This window comes from Channa argus, chromosome 4 (genome assembly GCF_033026475.1).
Source record: "Channa argus isolate prfri chromosome 4, Channa argus male v1.0, whole genome shotgun sequence".
Lineage (NCBI taxonomy): Eukaryota > Metazoa > Chordata > Actinopteri > Anabantiformes > Channidae > Channa > Channa argus.
In genome coordinates, this window is record NC_090200.1 from 1,583,236 (window position 1) to 1,598,011 (window position 14,776).

The 14,776-nt window shown below is 45.6% G+C and overlaps 2 protein-coding genes across 3 annotated transcripts; one reads left to right on the forward strand and one right to left on the reverse strand.

Annotated features, from left to right (window-relative positions):
- Window positions 1-372: 372 nt before the first annotated feature.
- Window positions 373-5,323, reverse strand: LOC137126211 (desmin-like). Its single transcript, XM_067502731.1, has 9 exons — window positions 4,649-5,323; window positions 2,860-2,920; window positions 2,534-2,629; window positions 2,191-2,352; window positions 1,981-2,106; window positions 1,672-1,892; window positions 1,455-1,498; window positions 1,065-1,153; window positions 373-514 (listed from the first exon to the last, which is right to left on the reverse strand). The coding sequence occupies exons 1-9, from the start codon at window positions 5,221-5,223 to the stop codon at window positions 473-475; spliced, it is 1,416 nt and encodes a 471-aa protein (XP_067358832.1). The 5' UTR covers window positions 5,224-5,323; the 3' UTR covers window positions 373-472.
- A 2,756-nt stretch (window positions 5,324-8,079) lies between these two features.
- Window positions 8,080-14,459, forward strand: dnpep (aspartyl aminopeptidase). 2 transcript variants are annotated; one of them, XM_067499937.1, is made up of 15 exons: window positions 8,080-8,214; window positions 8,537-8,627; window positions 9,174-9,262; window positions 9,584-9,697; window positions 10,088-10,213; window positions 10,460-10,584; window positions 10,880-10,967; window positions 11,368-11,475; window positions 11,702-11,779; window positions 11,929-12,009; window positions 12,294-12,454; window positions 12,699-12,738; window positions 12,824-12,925; window positions 13,309-13,476; window positions 14,279-14,459. In XM_067499937.1, the coding sequence occupies exons 1-15, from the start codon at window positions 8,209-8,211 to the stop codon at window positions 14,327-14,329; spliced, it is 1,428 nt and encodes a 475-aa protein (XP_067356038.1). In that variant the 5' UTR covers window positions 8,080-8,208; the 3' UTR covers window positions 14,330-14,459. The 2 variants fall into 2 exon arrangements, with proteins under 2 accessions (XP_067356038.1, XP_067356039.1); XM_067499938.1 differs by lacking the exon at window positions 8,080-8,214 and adding an exon at window positions 8,244-8,439.
- The last annotated feature ends 317 nt before the right edge of the window (window positions 14,460-14,776 follow it).

The following is a 14,776-nucleotide window of genomic DNA, read 5'->3' on the forward strand; positions in this document are numbered from 1 at the left end:
CCTCCATTTTCTCCTTTTATCTCTCCTCTGCATTCCTGTGTTGATAAGCACAAACACACACACACACACACACTTCACTTCGTCCTCAAACTGCTCCTGATGGGACAAAACACTCCAACGTTGCCGTGTGTGGAAGCAGAGCCGTATTGCAAGAAGAAAAACCACTGTTGCTGCAGTTTTCTGTGTACATTCCTGCACCATGCATGAGATGCAGAAGCAGTGTGAGCGACACCAGCATAATGTTTCTGACTGTTAGAAAAAAACTACCATCTAGAGAAACACTGTGAAAAGATGCAGGTGTGTTGAATCCAGCTGACAATAAATAAGTTAACGAAACCTGCATTGGCTTTCAAACAACAACAGCACAGGCCGTAATTTGCAAAGTGTCCGCATTTCATTTTATTAACATCTTTATTTGTTTGTGTCTTCGTCCGTCCCGCTCAGAGCGAGACAGATGTTCTGCGTCTTCGTCTTACATGATGTCCTGCTGGTGCTGCGTGGACTCGCTGACGACCTGCAGAGCGAAGCCACAACAGACGTCAGACAGCGTGTGTGGTAATGGTGCTCGTGTAGATCACTGGGGTCAAAGGTCGCGAGGGCTAAATGAGCTTCAACACTCGTCATTGTGGCTTCTGCTCATTTAAATTCCAGTTAGTCCATTTATGTCTATTTTAGGTCATTTTCTGTATTTGATGAACTGATTTATTTGTGGTAATTTTTCATTTAATTCGAGGTCAGTTTGAATAGTATCATGTGTTTGTGTGAGTAGCTATAAATTGTGGCTCTTTGTAGTTGTTTGGGCTTATTTCTGCTTCATCTCTTCATTTTGTGAAGAGTTAGAAAACCCTCCAAACTGAGCATTTTGGTTTTCAAACTACAAAGACAAACACTCACTTCAAGGACGTGGTAGGACTGTTTTCGATGAGGACAGATTTTCCACAATGATGATGTGAGCTCATTATTTTAGGGTCAGAATTATAACAAAAGGCTTCGAATGCCACTTTTTCCCTCGACTTTACTTTGAAAAGTATAGATTTTTTAATGTGTGTGTGTGTGTGCTGTACCTCTCCATCGCGGGTCTCGATGGTCTTGATGAGAACAGTTTTCTTTGAATGCAGCTCAGAGGCCCGTTGATGATGCTCAGGACTGGTCTCTGTTTCAACACATGGACAAAATGTGAATCATCATCATCATCATCATCATCATCATCATCATCATCATCACTATTAAACCATCCTTTCATTCTTTTATTTATTATTTAGATTCACTTGTAGCATAAATACAATTTTCTCCTGCAGCATCCTCGTATTTATATCTCATATCAGATTCTTTAATCATGCTCTATTGCTAAAACTGCTGCTGAAAAGCCTAAACTGAAAACTACACTCTCCAGAGCTTGTTCTGGCTGGAGACGTATGTCCTCTAGTGGTGAGGTCACGTAACAGTGCTCCTACCTCGGAAGCTCAGAGTGGAGAAGCTCTGCACAGGCAGAGTGATCCTGCAGAGAAAACATGAGAGTGAGCAGACTGTGTTTCATCTGATGAATCCACTCACACATCACGTTGCATCTTCAAACTAGTTCTACAAAAACACTTGGTCCACACAATCAGTCAGTGAACTATTGTGTGTGTGATGACTAACTAACAGACATGTCATTGCTTCAGACATCACCTGCTCTCCTCGCCTTCCAGCAGCTTCCTGTAGGTGGCGATCTCCACATCCAGTGCCATCTTCACATTGAGTAGGTCCTGGTACTCGCGGAGGTGTCGGGCCATCTCGTCCTTCATGTTGGCGATCTCGGCCTCCAGCCTGGCAATAGTCTCCTGGAAGCCGCCGGCCTCGCGCCCATGACGGTCCTCCATGTCCCTCATCTGCCTCATCAGGGACTCATTCTGGATTGGTCAGAGAGAAGAAGAGTGTGAGCTGATCGGGGGCTCGGGCAGGACGCAGGCGAGCTGTTAATGAATGCGTGTGACGTACGGTCCCTTTAAGCGAGTCGATCTCGCAGGTGTAAGCCTGGATCTGGTGTCTGAACTCCATGGTCTCCTGTCGGGCCTGCTTCAGGGCCTCGTTGTTCTTATTCACAGCCTGGTTCAGGTCAGACACCTGGAAAGTCAAAGGTCAAAGGTCAGGTTTCACTATCTGCTGTTGCTACAGCTGTGGTTCGTCTGATCCCTCAGCTTGTCTCACCTTGGACTTGTACCAATCCTCAGCCTCGGAGATGTTCTTGGCGGCGATGCCTTCGTACTGGGCTCTGATGTCTCTCAGCGCCGCCGTCAGGTCTGGCTTGGACATGTCCATCTGGATTTGGACCTGAGTTTCCTGCATCTGGGTCTGCAGCTCACGGATCTCCTGCAGGAGGAGGGGGCAGAGGTCACCAAGTGTTAACAACAACCAGCAGGTAGTTACAGAGAATTACTTCAAATTCAAAACATTTGCTCCTTTTCTGCAGAAGCAGAGTCGCCAAGATATTTATAGGTGCAGCTTTTTTTAAATCTTCAACTACACAGAAAAAGGAAGAGGAGGAGAGAACCTCTTCGTGGATCTTCTTCAGGAAGGCGATCTCCTCCTGCAGCGTCTCAATGCGTCTTTCCAGGTCCAGACGGGCCAGAGTGGCAGCGTCCACATCCTGCAGCAGTTTGAGAAATCAGGTTTCTAGTCTGTGTCAGTTTGCAGAAGTTGCCTCTAAAACTCAGTGTAAAGTGGAGATGTTGATGTTTAATGTTTCCACTTTAACACCACAAACTCATGCACGCTCTTCTCAGTTTGTGTGTGTGCAGACATAAGTGTAACTCAGCTCAGGATCTGAAGACTTTCTCCTCCCTGTGCGTTAGCAGTTATGTGCTGTTGAGGACTCACCGCTCTGAAAGCAGCCAGGTTGTTTTCGGCTTCTTCCTTCTGGAGAATCTCCTCCTGGAGTCTGGAGAGGGAGGAGAAAGGTCGCGAGTGAATTAGTAACAAATTATTAAGTGAATTACAGGAAGCTTCCATGGAGCCATAAAAGCACAGGTTGATCCACTGTTAGCGATATTAGCCCCCAGTGAATCCTGCTCTGATCAGGGAACATGTAGACCTTCATTCACCTAAAGCTCAAATGTTGAGTGTGACCCTGTGAGTGGATGCTTGGTGTTTGTACTGAGCCAGGAAAAGTCAACTTCTGCACAAAAACCCTGCAGCACTGAGACCATAGAAGCTCGGTTTGTATTTGCAGCGAGTGGAAACTCACTTAAAGGAGCTTTCAGAGGGCGCTGTCCTCTGTCCACGTCTTTATTATGAAACTGGCACAGGAAATGTAAACCACACACACCGGGAGAAAGGACAGATCATTAGAAGCTTCTTTGCTCTCCTTTTATAGAAGAGCACAGTGTAAACATGCAGCATGTGTGTGTGTGTGTCTATCTTTGGTCAGACTCATGCAGCAACATTAGTCATCTATCAGTTTTATAGTCAAATCAAGCAGAGAATATACCAGGAAACAGACACTGAAAATATCTCAGCCAGAGATGCTAATAGATGGATTTTAAAAATTATCAAAAAAAGACACAAAACAACCACAAAGAGACAGAAAGTGGAGTCTTGGTGACACCGCTGATGCAGCTTGTCCCAAAACAGTACAAAACAAGCAAAGGACCTCTAATGGGTTTTTTAAGATGCCACTTATGCAAAAAGTCTTAAAAGTTCCCTTAAGGAGACACAAAATGTCCTTAATAAGACACAAAATAGCGGCAAAGAGGCACAAAATGACCTTGTAGGACAAATAAATTCCTTTAAAGACAAAAACAGTATTTAAAGAGATGCAAAATGTCTTTAAGGAGACACAGAAAGCATTTAAAGGGACACAAAATGTCCTTAAAAGGACACAAAATGAGCTTATAGGATAAAAGAAGATGAGAGAAGCAAAATGTCCTTAGGGAAACAAAAAAAAGCCTTTAGAGGGACATAAAATACCCTTTAAAAAGACACTAAATGTCCTTAAGGACATGTAAAGTGCCAAGCACACAACCACAGGGTAATAGACAACAAAGCAGCACAAAGAGGAGGGTCTGTGCTCCATGTCTTCATGTGTGTCTGTATGGTTTAGGTGGACTGAAGCTGGTGGACAGTGGAGGCGTCGTTCCAGAGTTAAAGCTGCTTTAAATAAAGTCGTCCTCCCACCACTTCAACAATGACTCATCCTGCACCTTTTTGTTCTTCCGATGCAAAAATGATTTGTATGTCTCTGTGAGAATGTGGACAAGTTGAGACAGACCTGTGAAAAACCCTTCACCACCGCCCCCACACACACACAGCCCAAAGACCAAAAGGGACACATTTGTTTGTCTGTCAGCTTCTGTCTCTGCTTGTTTCACGTCCCCTTGCAGTCGGTTTGTGTCCTCATAGGGCTCATTTATCATCTCTGCACATCACAGGTGGTTTGTCAGATGTCAAAAACAACACGTCATTGTCCTTTAAAAACTGAGGCTTAACTGGAGTTACAACCTGTAACCACAACAAACAGCAGACAGCAGCTGTCACACACACACTCACACACACACTCACACCTCTTTCCGTCCTCTTAAAATCACAAATTTCTTTTCTGTTTTATATATATACATATATATGTATATATGTCTTCTTAAAGAGACACACACCCTCTAGCCCCGCCCACCTCAGTTTGAGCTTGTCCAGGTCGTCAACCAGGTTGTCCCGCTCCACCTCGATGCGCGACCTCTGATTGGTCAGGATGTCCACCTGCCTCCTCAGCTCGCTCATCTCCTCCTCGTACAGGTCAGCGATGCGCGTGGGTTCGCGGCCACGCAGCCGCTCCACCTCTACGGACAACGCCTGGTTCTGCTGCTCCAGGAAGCGGACCTTCTCGATGTAGCTGGCAAAGCGGTCATTGAGGTGCTGCAGCTCGGCCTTCTCATTGGTCCGTGTGGTCAGGAACTCCTGATTGAGGGCGTCGGCCAGGCTGAAGTCCAGTGTCTCGCCCATGCCGCCGTAGGAGCGGGCAACAGAGGCCCGCGACGTGGCCAATGGCCGGCCGTAGTAGCTGGAGGAGACGCGGTAGGCCGGCGCCGAGCTGGTCCGGGTCACCTCGTACACCCTGGAGGTGTGATGGCCTCCGCCGACGCCACCGTGGCCCAACAGCGACCGGTTCAGGGAGGGTGAGGCGTAGGTGCCCTGGCCGAAGGTGCGGCGGTAGGAGGAGGCAGTTTGGGCAGAGGAGCTGTAGGAGGCCATATTGGAGCAGATGAAGAGCCTGGTGAGGGTGGCAGCAGACAGGAGCACTGAGGGAGAAGCTGCTGCCCCAGGCTATTTGTACTTACCCCTCCTCCCTGTGAACTGCCCCCTGTGTCTGACTCTCCCTGTTTGTCTGCTCTCCTCGTCTGGTTTTGTCTCAATGTCCTCCATTCTTTTACCCCTTCACTCTTTGTCCCTGTGTCTCTGTCTCTCTCTCTCTAAATACAACAACATGTGTTTGTGTCTTTTATGACCTGTTGTAGAAGCAAAAACTGATGCTGCTTTAAATCCAACCTAACTCAGAACTAACCAACAACCCAACTTCCTCCTGGTTTCTCGTATGTCTGTTTGTGTGTCCCAGTAAACTGATTCGCATGAAACAACGTGAACAAACACAGGACGCTGGTTCGGAAGCAAAATGTTGACATGTTGATGTAAAATGACCTCCACCAGTGTGGAACGGATCACAAAGCTGTTTCTGAGGCTCTGACACTCCTCAGGTCCACAGTTAGAGACACTTTCTACAAATGGAGAAGACTTGGAGCTAAAGTGACAGACCTTCTAAAATTTGTAAAAGAGCACGAAGGTGACGCATCCAAGAAGTCACTAAAGATCCAAAAGAACATCCAAGGACCTGCAGCATCTCTCACCTCCCCGTGGAACAGCGACACAGGAGAACATCGAAGCTCGTCTAGAAGATCCTTAGAACTTTCAGGACAATTGGACCACCTTGAACTCCTGAATCCTGAAGGAGAACCAGGTGGCGGAACAAGACATAAACATAACAATCCCAAACATGTTGGTGTAACCGACTGATCTTCACTCCTCTCTTATGTTTCTAATCATAAACTCAGCACAGATCCACTGAAACCTGCAGCTGAGTCCTGCACAGACTGCACAGGAAGCCAGAAAACTGCACAGGAAGCCAGAAAACTGCACAGGAAGCCAGAAAACCGCATAAGAAGCCAGAAAACTGCACAAGAAGCCAGAAAACTGCACAAGAAGCCAGAAAACCGCACGAGAAGCCAGAAAACTGCACAGGAAGCCAGAAAACCGCACGAGAAGCCAGAAAACTGCACAGGAAGCCATCACACACACTGACAGCAGTTTTTCCTCAGGTTAAGATTTGCATTCATTACAGGTTTAATTGATGTGTGACAAACGATGTGAAGGATGTTTTACACATTGCTTGTTTGCACAGGCAACTGAAGGATTTAGAGTCCTGTGGGACTACAGGACACAGAACAGAACACTGATCACCACATGATCACAAATTTATAATTGTTTAGTTCGGAGGACTTGTTGAATCACACTCACAGTTTCATGAGAAAATCCTCCTCCAGTGATCTCAGGTCGTAACAATGTGAGGACAGCAGCTCTCAGGACATCGTCCTCACATGGTGTGACGTTGATGACATGGGGGGGGGGGGCTGTGGGGCTGTGACCAACCTGCCTTAAAAAGGAAAAGTATCCTAAGGGACCCAGAGGGAGAGAGAGACCACATTCCCAGACTAGTTGGGCCATTAGCGGAGACTTCATTACAGCTGTGTGACAAATGTATGTGTGATGATTGATGGTGAAAATGTGTTTAACCGGAGGGAAACACACACACTGACCGATGAGATGGAAGCGCTGTGAGAGGATCACATCCGAGAAGATTGAAGCCACGTCAGCTCGTGATATCAGACTTTGTCCCGCAAGTTGTGGCCTTTATACGGTTTATAAACCGGGATCGGTTCTGAATGTCAAGTGTGTGTCAGACCACATGTGATGAACATGAGGACTCCTGACTCCTTCATGGGGGAGGATTTAGTGCAGGACTCTGAATGTGTGCTTTCTTTCCTCTGGACTCCTTCAGCAACAGCAGGGACAATGTGAGGTGACAGCTGCAGTAAACATCTCTTCATCCTTTTCTGACCCTCCTCCTCCTCCTCCCCTCAGGGGTCCAGGACTATATAAGGCCGGTTCCCCTTGTGATGCGGGGGGTGGGGGGGTGGGGGGTAGTTTGAGCTCATCACTCCACTCTGAGGATTTAATGTTAACACTGCATCATTAAAGATTGTTTGGTGCAACTGTTCATTTGTTGCTTGATGTGTGTGTGTGTGTGTGTGTGTGTGTGTGTGTGTGTGTCTGTGTATGTGTGTATTCCTGTGTATGAGAGAAAAGCGTGGTGAGCTAGGGGGTTGTTACGGTGAACTAAGAAATGAGAAATCCATAGAAATGCCATTTATGAACGCTCGTCTCGTCACTCTAAATACTGCCACCACCAATAACACTAACAATATGATGATGGTGGTAAAAACAGGGACAGACGATATAACAGGGATCCTTTATTATATTTTATAAAACTTTTAATGAAAATGTTTGCAAACCAAATATTGTATTATTATTATTAAGAGACAAAAAAGGCAAAATTAATCGAAATTAATACAAAGGGACAAAAACCATTAGAAAAAACAAAACACAAAATGGATTTATAGAGACATAAACAAAAGAACAAATAACAAAAAAGAGAACAAAGTCTAAATGGGATAAATGTTCAAATTGACACAAAATGGGTCTATAGAGATATATAAAAGCTAATTTCTACATATATATATATAAATATATATATATATATATATAAATTAAGACAAAAATGAATCTAAAAGGCAATAATTAAAAAGAAACACATAATGACTGTAAATGCATTCTGATCATAAACATTTCCGTCATAATCTACAATATACCAGAAGTTAAATAAATGTTTGTAAATTAACGATAAAAATACACACACACACACACACACGCACGCACACACACACAGACACGAGGAAGCTGTAATGCTCCGCCTGACCGCTGAGAGACGTTGGCGCTGTGGCTAAAACAGCCTCCTGCTTCTTCTTCTGCGTCATCTGCTGCTGCTGATCCTCCTGCTCCTGTCTGTCCTGTTTTACTGCGGCTGAGTTCAGAGTTCCGAGTTCGAAAGTCCGCGGTTAGAAATAAATGCAGGTAAGAGCCATAAAATAGATTATTGTCTCTCTGGTTCGTCATCGCGAACGGCTTTGACTTTGCTCAGTTGAGGAAGAAGAAGAACCAGAAAGCTCCAGTTGTCCCTCACAGTTGTTAGCTAGCACAGGTTTTTACATTTGAATGTAATAGTAAATAATTTGTGACTTTATAATCAATTTTATCTTGTGAATTACTGGTTTGTGGCTTTTTAATTGTAGGTTTACGGTGAGTAAGAATGAAAACTAGAATGCTGCGATTAGTGTCCGAAGTTGGAACATGGGGTAGTTATATTTCTGACATTTCTCGCCTGTTCTTCTCCCAGTCGTTGATCATGAACAGCTCCAAAGAGGCCGTGCGTTCAGCTGCCAGAGAGTTCTTGCAGTTTGTCAACAGAGGAGTGTCTCCGTATCACGGTAAAGTCTGAAAAACTTTTTCATATTCAGATATTTGCACTTGCACAGGTTCCTGCACAGACCCAGCACGTCAACACTGCCCATTCAAATTGTGCACTTGTTTAAATATTGAATATTCGAAATATTTTTGATATGTACTTCAAGATGCTCAATAGTTTTCTGGTTTTTGTTCTGCTGACAGCATCTCATACATACAGAAATTCCCATGATTTCTCGATTAGCAGTTAAAATAGGGTATCAGGGAAAGAGCACCAGAGAACACAGAGATAAGTGTGAAGAAAGACTTTGAGCTCAAGATAAGATGAATGTCAGATTTCATCACACCTCTGCTTGTGCTCTAGAGAACAAATGAGAATAATAATTTGTGTTCTACATATGGTGTTTACATCTCTCTTCACCTCAGTCTTTCAGTTTTATTATTGAAAAACGATACAGACTAATGGAACTTTCTCCAGCTTAGAGGAAAAAGTCCCTCTGGCTTTTAACAAAGCCCATTAACTGTCAGTGCCATAGTGAACCGAGTGGTTGTTCTCTCCATCCCTGCAGTGGTTGAAGAATGCAGAAAACGTCTGTTGGAGGCTGGATTCATTGAGCTGAAGGAGACGGAGCAGTGGGACATCAAACCAGCCAGCAAGGTCAGTTAGGATCGTGAAGTAAACATAATCTTCATTACACAGGCTTTTTCTCTTATTGCACACAAATGAAGCTGAGTAGGAACTTTATATGGTGAATTTAAGGTTCGATTACGTAAATGGTCAAATCTCAGGAATGGTTTTTTTTGGGGGTGGGGTCTGAAATGTGTGATTTGTGTGGAAGAATAGTGGAAGAATTGTTGTGTGTTAAGGATTCTGGGGATATGTCTGACCTAAACACTGGTGTGCTGTGTTGGAAACACGCTGTTTAAAGGGATAAATGAGGATCTCAGCCTCTTTGAAATGTTGTAATATTTTCTGCAGTACTTTGTGACCAGGAACTTCTCCAGCCTCATTGCCTTTGCCGTGGGTGGATGCTACCTGCCAGGGAACGGCTTCTCCATGATTGGAGCTCACACTGACAGCCCGTGCCTGAGGGTGAGAGCCTGCCCACCTCCACCTGTCAAGCAACACCTGCCTTTTTTTGCATTCTGACATCTCACATACACACACAGAACATAATGAGGATGTGAGATCCTCTGCAGCTACAGCCCCAATGGTGCTGCATCATCGTCATCATCAGTTGTCTAAAGCTGCGGAAGCCGACATGTTGCAACACGTTGCTGGTGTTTCTGCCTCAGCTTTGGTTGGTGCAGTAGACTTACATGCCCGCGTCTGCTGGGAAACACTCACATCGTGATGCTGAATAAATTAATTTGAGCTATTTTAACAAACATATTTGACTTTCAACATTGATCCACTGAAGCACAGGAGGAAGGTGCACTTTCTAAAGTTGTTTCAAAGGTTATTAACTGTGTGTATTTTTAGGTGAAGCCGAGGTCAAAGAGGACAAAGCAGGGCTGTGTGCAGGTTGGGGTGGAGTGCTACGGTGGAGGCATCTGGAACACCTGGTTTGACCGTGATCTGACCATCGCGGGCCGCGTCATGGTTAAGGTACCTGTGTTATTGTTACTGTCATGACTAGTCACAGTTTCACTTGTTAGCTGCTGACTCTGCAGCGTGTTCACAGCTTTTGTTTTCTTAAACAGAAAGGTTGGCAGGTATCGGATGAAAACAGGATGTAGAAAAGCAGAAATGGAATTTGCTGACTCTCACAGTGGATTCACATTAATGTTTCCTCGGATGATTCATGTCCTCCTCAGTCTCTGTGTTGTTGTTGTTGTTGTCGTCGTCTTGCAGATTAAGGACCAGCTGGTCCACAGGCTGGTCCACGTGCCCCGCCCTCTGCTCAGAATCCCTCACCTGGCCATCCACCTGCAGCGTGACATCAACGACTCATTCGGTCCCAACAAGGAGAACCACCTGTGAGCATCTACACACAAGTGTCACATAAAACCCACTGCAGCCGCTCTGCGAATACAACTTATAGCATGTTCATTAAAAGCAGGGAAACGTGGAAAAAAGACAAAAAAAAAAACGATCACTGGATAGAGCAGTGTATTATAGATGAAATCTGGAATCACTTTATTTTCTCACTCTAGCCACAAATGTTTCTTGCACAAAGGTTGTTTTCAGCTTGTTGTCTTTGTCACATCGTTTCTGAAGTATATCAGTTTGGGAAATGTTGCCTCAGTTTGACTGTGGGGGTTTGTGTCCCAGTGTTCCCATCATTGCCACTGTCGTCCAGGAGGAGCTGGAGACGGGCTGCGTGTCCACCGGCGCTGACGCTGCATCTGCTGCCACTACGGTAAAAGCAACAGACAAAAGTGAATTTCCCGACAAGGTCCTTATGTGAAATATGTGACTGCTGCCTCGTGTTCTGGGATGAAGCACAGTGGCCCAGTTTCTGTCAGATGGAACAGAACACAATATTCCAAAGCTGCGGTTTCCTAAAGTCTGCAGAAAAAGAAAGTAACTGACAAGCAACACAAATGTGAAGCAAAGAAATGCATCTAGTGATTAGTGAGGGATACGTTGTTCCTCGACACGGCCAATAATGCCTGAATGAAGATACTGAACACGTGGGTCAACACGACCTCATGCACATATTTCAGCCACAGAGCTGCAAAGACGGGTCGTTGTTCCACATCATTTACCCTTATTAACAATGATGAGACGCCAACATGTGCCGTGTCTTCGTTCCTCAGGCAGAGAAACACCACCCAGCGCTGGTGAAGCTGCTGTGCTCGGAGCTCGGCGTGCAGCCCGAAGCTCTGCTGGACTTTGAGCTGTGTTTGGCTGACACTCAGCCTGCGGTGAGTCTGCACGAAAGTCACGTGGAATAATCCAGTTTAACAGCCGGAGCTGCAGTGGTCACAGACATGCTTCAGCTTTCATTCACATTTCATTTGGTCACATTGGTTAAGTCGGCATTTAGCAGGACAGTGACTGCTTAGTATCTGGACCATATGAGCAGCGTATGAATCGGTTGATGCTAAAAATAACAGTTTCTCCTCTTTCATTTTATTTTCCTTTCTGCAGGCGTTGGGGGGGGTGTATGAGGAGTTCATTTACTCCCCTCGTCTGGACAACTTGCACAGCTGCTACTGCGCCCTGCAGGTCAGACTCCCAGCCCCCACATCCAGAAATCAAACATCAAAACCAGGAGCTTTTAATATCGCAGAGACTGCGTAGCTTTTGTGGTTTATCTCAGAGAGACGTCTGGTCTTGACGGTTAACTGACTCAGTTCTTTTCTTCTCTCTGTCAGGGTCTGATGGAGTCGTGTTCTGAAGACTCTCTGTCCAAAGATCCCAACATCCGCATGATCACTCTGTACGACAATGAAGAAGTGAGAGCTGGTTAACTGAACCTTTCAGACCATGAACTGAGAGAAACTTGTCTGATGTTTGGTATCGAAAGTGGTGAATCATTCAGTTTATTTATCCGGTTCCAGCTTTTACAATAAGAGGATTTGCTGCTTTTCTCTCTTTCACTTACATAATTTGTAAACTCAACATCTTTGAGTTTTGGATAATTGAAGACATTTGATGACATCAGCTGGAACATTTTGTAAATTAACCTACAACTGGAAAGCATCAAAGCTTCCGTGACATTTCTCGTTGTGTCCTGCAGGTGGGGTCAGAGAGCGCTCAGGGGGCTCAGTCCAACCTGACGGAGCTCATCCTCAGCCGCCTCGCTGCCTCCCCCTCCAACCTCACGGCCTTCCAGCAGGCGGCGCCGCTCTCCTTCATGATCAGCGCTGACATGGCGCACGCTGTTCACCCCAATTACCAGTTAGTGTCAGCTCAGACGCACAACACCTGCTGCCACAGCGACAGTAAACATACAGTTACCAGCCTTAAAAATAAGAAAGTGGCTTCACTGGTTTCACTATCGGATCACACAGTGATAAAAAAGAGACAGGAATTTTGAGAGTAATCACACGAAATGCTGCTTTCAACAATTCAGAAAGCAGAAATTGTAAAGTAACACAACGAACATCACTGAATTTGTAAATGTTTCTCACTTTGTCCTCAGAGAGAAGCATGAAGAGAACCACCGGCCAGCTTTCCACAAGGTGAGTATTTCTCACAAACCACTGTCCAGCTGTGTGACACATGTTGTGTGAAGTCTGGGGGAATCTGATGTGGCTTCTCTTCCAGGGGCCAGTGATTAAATTCAACAGCAATCAGCGCTACGCCACCACGGCCATTACCGCCTCCGTGGTCAGAGAGGTGGCAAGCAGGGTCAGCGTGCCTCTGCAGGTACTCAGAGAGTGTGTGTGTGTGTGTGTGTGTGTGTGTGTGTGTGTGTGTGTGAGAGAGAGACAGTGTGTGATCAGGGCTGGATTGTTTGTAGACGGAGGCTCTTCTCATGTCTCTGTGGAGCAGATCTCCTAGCAACAAGCTCCAGGACAACAGAGAGGGGGAAGAAGAGAATCTGTGTGGAATAAAGACACAAGGACAGAAAGAGAGGAGCTTGTTGACAGCAGTAATCAGGAAAGATGAGATCAGATATTGCAGGGAACACGTGGAAATATCAGGAAGTTTTCAACAACAAGAGAAATGATGAAATAATTACTCGCATAAAGCGAAGCCTCCATTTTAAATCCTCTCTGTGTGACCTTTGACCTCTCTCCCTCTGGCAGGATGTGATGGTGAGGAACGACAGCCCGTGCGGCTCAACCATCGGACCCATCCTGGCCGCCCGCCTCGGCATCCCTGTGGTGGACATCGGGGCTCCGCAACTCTCCATGCACTCCATCAGGGAGATGTGCTGCACCTCAAGCATTCTGCAGAGCACCACCCTGTTCAAGGTAACCCCTGTCTGGAAAACAAACGCACCTGTTGTTGTCTCAGTTCTACAGTCATGGTACATGTCTGGAATAATAGTAAAAGAGAGAGAAGGTGTTGATACCCACAGCAGCTGGTGATTTGCTGCAGAGCTGCTCTACGTGCAGAAATTCTCTGGTTCCAGCTGCTGACACTGGAGTATTTGTTTCTTTCACATGCTTCATGTTACTATTCTCTCTCTCTCTCACACACACACACACACACACGTGTCTACGAGACTATATGGTGTTTGTCACATTGTCAGTATTGGACACTTTGGGTGGACTGATTCCGAGTCTCATGCTACAGCTGCTTGATTCCCAGAAGCTCCAGTGTTGCTCTGAATGTGTCACCAACCTTCAGCGTCCACAGAGTAACAGAGCAAACCTGGACGTCATGAAAATCTGTCAACATTAATTCAGCTTTGACGCCAAGAGACCCGAAAAACCGATGTGCAAAGGAAGAGAATAAGACAACACAAACAGCTCTGACTGCAGCACTAAGTGTCTGTGGCAGCAGGAGCTAATACAGTTTGAACTTGAATGTGCTGTTGCAGTTACTCCAACCTAAATCTTCATGTTTCAAAAGCTGGAACTGTTATTTATCATGAAAAAAAATCCTTTATCATTTATGCATTTTAGCTTTAATAGTTTCAGCAGTTAATGTTTGTATGTTTACTGCTGAAAAATGCAGTGAAGTGTTTCCCTCTGAAACGTAGTAGAACATGTAATTCAGTAAATATACTCTTTTAAACTGAGCCCACTTCCTGTCTGCTTCCTGTCGCAGGGGTTTTTCGAGTTGTTCCCCTCAGTGAGGAGCTCGCTGGTCGTCGACTAGAACCACACAGCATCTCTGTGACAGTGACGATGCCCCTCATCTGAACATGCTGCAATCATAACACAAGCACTTCCTCATCTTTCTTATGAACTGAAATTGTATAGAGAAAAATAAAATACTGAAAAAAGTCCAGTGTCTCCTCTGTCTGAGTCTGTGCTGCTGCTGCTGCTGCTGCTGCCTTTTCATTTCAGCACCTTAAGCAAAGCAGTGAGGGGCCACATGTGCAGCTCTGCCCAGAGTCTCTCAGCTTTCTGGCAGAGGGAGGTGGACTTGAACCATGTCACGATGCAGCAAGGAGGAGAACGCTTCCACACTGCAAGAAGTGTCTGATTCCCACAGTGGTGTCGTCGTGGACAGAGACGCCCGGAAACTACCCGCTGCGCAGTGTTGTGCTCGTGTCTATGTCCTGTCACGTGGATAAATCATGAAGCTGTCGGCGATGAACTG

Excerpts from the sequence above, each read along its gene's own strand:
- LOC137126211 (XM_067502731.1), bottom strand. The coding sequence starts at position 5,223 with ATGGCCTCCTACAGCTCCTCTGCCCAAACTGCCTCCTCCTACCGCCGC. Across the intron at positions 2,630-2,859 it reads ACCTGGCTGCTTTCAGAGCG|GATGTGGACGCTGCCACTCT; the intron begins GTGAGTCCTCAA and ends AAACTGCTGCAG. Across the intron at positions 1,893-1,980 it reads TCGACTCGCTTAAAGGGACC|AATGAGTCCCTGATGAGGCA; the intron begins GTACGTCACACG and ends TGACCAATCCAG.
- dnpep (XM_067499937.1), top strand. Across the intron at positions 8,628-9,173 it reads AGGAGTGTCTCCGTATCACG|TGGTTGAAGAATGCAGAAAA; the intron begins GTAAAGTCTGAA and ends CCATCCCTGCAG. Across the intron at positions 10,585-10,879 it reads CCCAACAAGGAGAACCACCT|TGTTCCCATCATTGCCACTG; the intron begins GTGAGCATCTAC and ends TTTGTGTCCCAG.